The 2,576-nt window shown below is 54.1% G+C and overlaps 1 protein-coding gene across 1 annotated transcript; it reads left to right on the forward strand.

Annotated features, from left to right (window-relative positions):
* The first annotated feature begins 447 nt into the window (after positions 1-447).
* LOC112895817 (uncharacterized protein K02A2.6-like) lies at positions 448-921 on the forward strand. The gene has a single exon (XM_025963815.1). It carries the CDS (start codon positions 448-450, stop codon positions 919-921), a length of 474 nt encoding a protein of 157 aa, XP_025819600.1.
* Positions 922-2,576: the final 1,655 nt, after the last annotated feature.

Raw genomic sequence — 2,576 nt, forward strand, 5'->3', positions numbered from 1 at the left:
TTGCCAGTGACCAGTACAAACCCTCGGTCCGCTACGAGGAGCCAGAGCAGTCCGAGCGTGAGCCACCCGCCTCGGGCTCGAGGGCTGATCAACCACCGACCCCGCCCGACCCCGAAGTCATGGAGCTTGACAAGGAGCTAGCGCTGGAGCCCGACACTCCGGCCGACTAGAGGCAGCCTTACCTCGATTACCTCCTCCTCGAGGAGCTCCCTACCGACTGAACAGAGGCTCAATGGCTCACGCACCACGCTAAGTCATTTGTCGTGATCGAAGAGGAGCTTTACAAGCGAAGCCACACCAGGATCCTACAACGTTGCATTCCGATCGAGCTAGGCAACCAGCTGCTGAAGGACATCCATGGCGGGGTCTGCCAGCACCACGCTGCTCTGAGAACCCTGGTTGGCAACGCTTTCTGCTAGGGGTTCTACTGGCCAACGGTGGTCGCCGATGCCGAGCGGATCATGCGCGCCTGCGAAGGGTGCCAATACTACGCTCGGTGAACTCACATGGCCGTTCGCGGTCTGGGGACTTGGTCTTGTCGATCCCCTTCGGAAAGCGCCTAGGGACTACATGCACCTGTTTGTCACCATTGACAAGTTAACGAAGTGGATCGAGGCTCAACCGATCACGACGATCAAGTCTGAGCAGGCCGTGGAATTTTTCCTCGACATCATCCACCACTTTGGAGTACCGAACTCCATCATCACGGAAAATGGAATGCAGTTTATGGGAAAGGAATTCTTCAAGTTCTGCGATGACAACCACATCCGAGTCAATTGGGCTGCCGTGGTGCACCCCTACACGAACGGGCAGGTCGAACGCGCGAACAACATGGTTTTACAGGGGCTCAAGCCTAGAATCTTCAATCGCCTGAAGAAGTTCACCGGGTGGTGGGATGCTGAGCTCCCTGCGGTCCTCTAGAGTCTCGGGATGTCCCCTAGTCAGACAACTGGTTTCACCCCTTTCTTCATGGTTTACGGTTCCAAGGCGGTGCTCCTGACCGACTTGGACTATGGAGCGCCCAGAGTTAGGGCGTAAAACAAACTAGAAGCATGGGCATCTCTCGAGGATGTGATAGACCAGCTCGACGAGGCACGTGATGTTGCGCTACTTCAATTGGCCAAGTACCAGCAGACACTGTGATAGTACCATGGCTGCCGAGTGCAGGGTTGGGCATTCAACGTCGATGACAGGGTGCTACGTCTCGGCGAGAGCAACAAGGACTGTCACAAGCTCTCCCCTTTCTGGGAGGGGCCTTTCATCATCGCTGAGGTCCTCCAGCCAAGCACCTACAAGCTACAAACCCCCAAGGGTGAAGTATTCGCCAACGCTTGGAACATTGAACACCTACATCGCTTTTACCCTTCATATTCTCCAAGATTTGTAAATTTTCACGATGTAGGATTGATTTGTGCTATGGAGAACTTTTCTTTTTCACTCTATCACTTTTTAGTGACGCTCGAGCCCAGCCACGGTAGGAGGTCGGGCCTCACTCGGGAGCTACCAGGGCCATACCCGCTCAAAATCCCTTACACCCAACCTGTACCTATGATTGAGGCAAAAAAGAAAATGCAGGTGGCGAAGGAGCGTGCTTTAAGTAAAGCTGGTCGGACTGCGGGAAACCCATGCCCCAGCGGCTACGGTGCCTCCGCTCACTAGCATGATCAAAGTCGTCTCATTCGCACCTCTTTTCCCATCTCCCCGATGTTAGGAACAGTCGGACATCTTTAAAACTTCCTCGCCAAAGGTCCTCCCAGCCAAAATTCATAAGCTTAAAAAGACTATTTTCATAACTTCAGGCATTAAGGCCCAGTTTACAGCTAGAGTTAAACTAACTACCTAACTACTTAAGCATGATATCTTCTTCCGTACTTGCAGCCAGGACCTGCGCAAGGGAGGCCACCTCTTCCTCGATCTAGTCCCGCTCGATGTCGGCGCAGCCGGGCGTGAAGCCTTGGCTCATTGCCTGCAGGTCGATGTTCTCGTAATGAGAACGCGTGATCGCGAATGACCGCTGCACGCCGAGGTGCAGCGCCCGCTTTGCCATCCCGCACGCCCGATCCAGGATATTGACCACCTGGACCGCTAGCATACTCGTCCCCGGCTCCAAAGTCATCTCGAAGTCATTCAAAACCAACCCGATGGCGGTCCGCAGAGTGTCGTGCTCACTGGACTACTTAAGCAGCATGGCGTTCGCCTCGCTCAACTCCTTCTCCAGGCGTCGGCGCACCACCACCTCCTCGCCAAGCTTTTCAAGCACTGCTCAAACACACGCCAGCGACATCAAAAGGCCTGCCAGGAACTTTGAAAGGATGGTTAAGGCAAGCAAAGTCTTACCATTCACTTGGTCCTGGAGCTTGCTCGTTTCGCCATTCAGGTGTGCTATCTCTGCCTGCCTACCAGCAACTTCCACAACAAGATCGCCGGCTGTTGCCTCAGCTTGAAGCTTTTGCTTCTTTTCCTTGGCGCACTCTTGCTGAAGAAGCTCCACTTGCTACTGGGTGCCTGCCAAGGAAGAAAAGGAAGGTTAATTAAACACGCCGCGACCAACAAACTGTCTATCCGAGGGGAATAAG

This window comes from Panicum hallii, chromosome 1 (assembly GCF_002211085.1).
Source record: "Panicum hallii strain FIL2 chromosome 1, PHallii_v3.1, whole genome shotgun sequence".
Lineage (NCBI taxonomy): Eukaryota > Viridiplantae > Streptophyta > Magnoliopsida > Poales > Poaceae > Panicum > Panicum hallii.

Coding starts and splice junctions, on each gene's coding strand:
- LOC112895817 (XM_025963815.1), top strand. CDS start 448: ATGCCGAGCGGATCATGCGCGCCTGCGAAGGGTGCCAATACTACGCTC.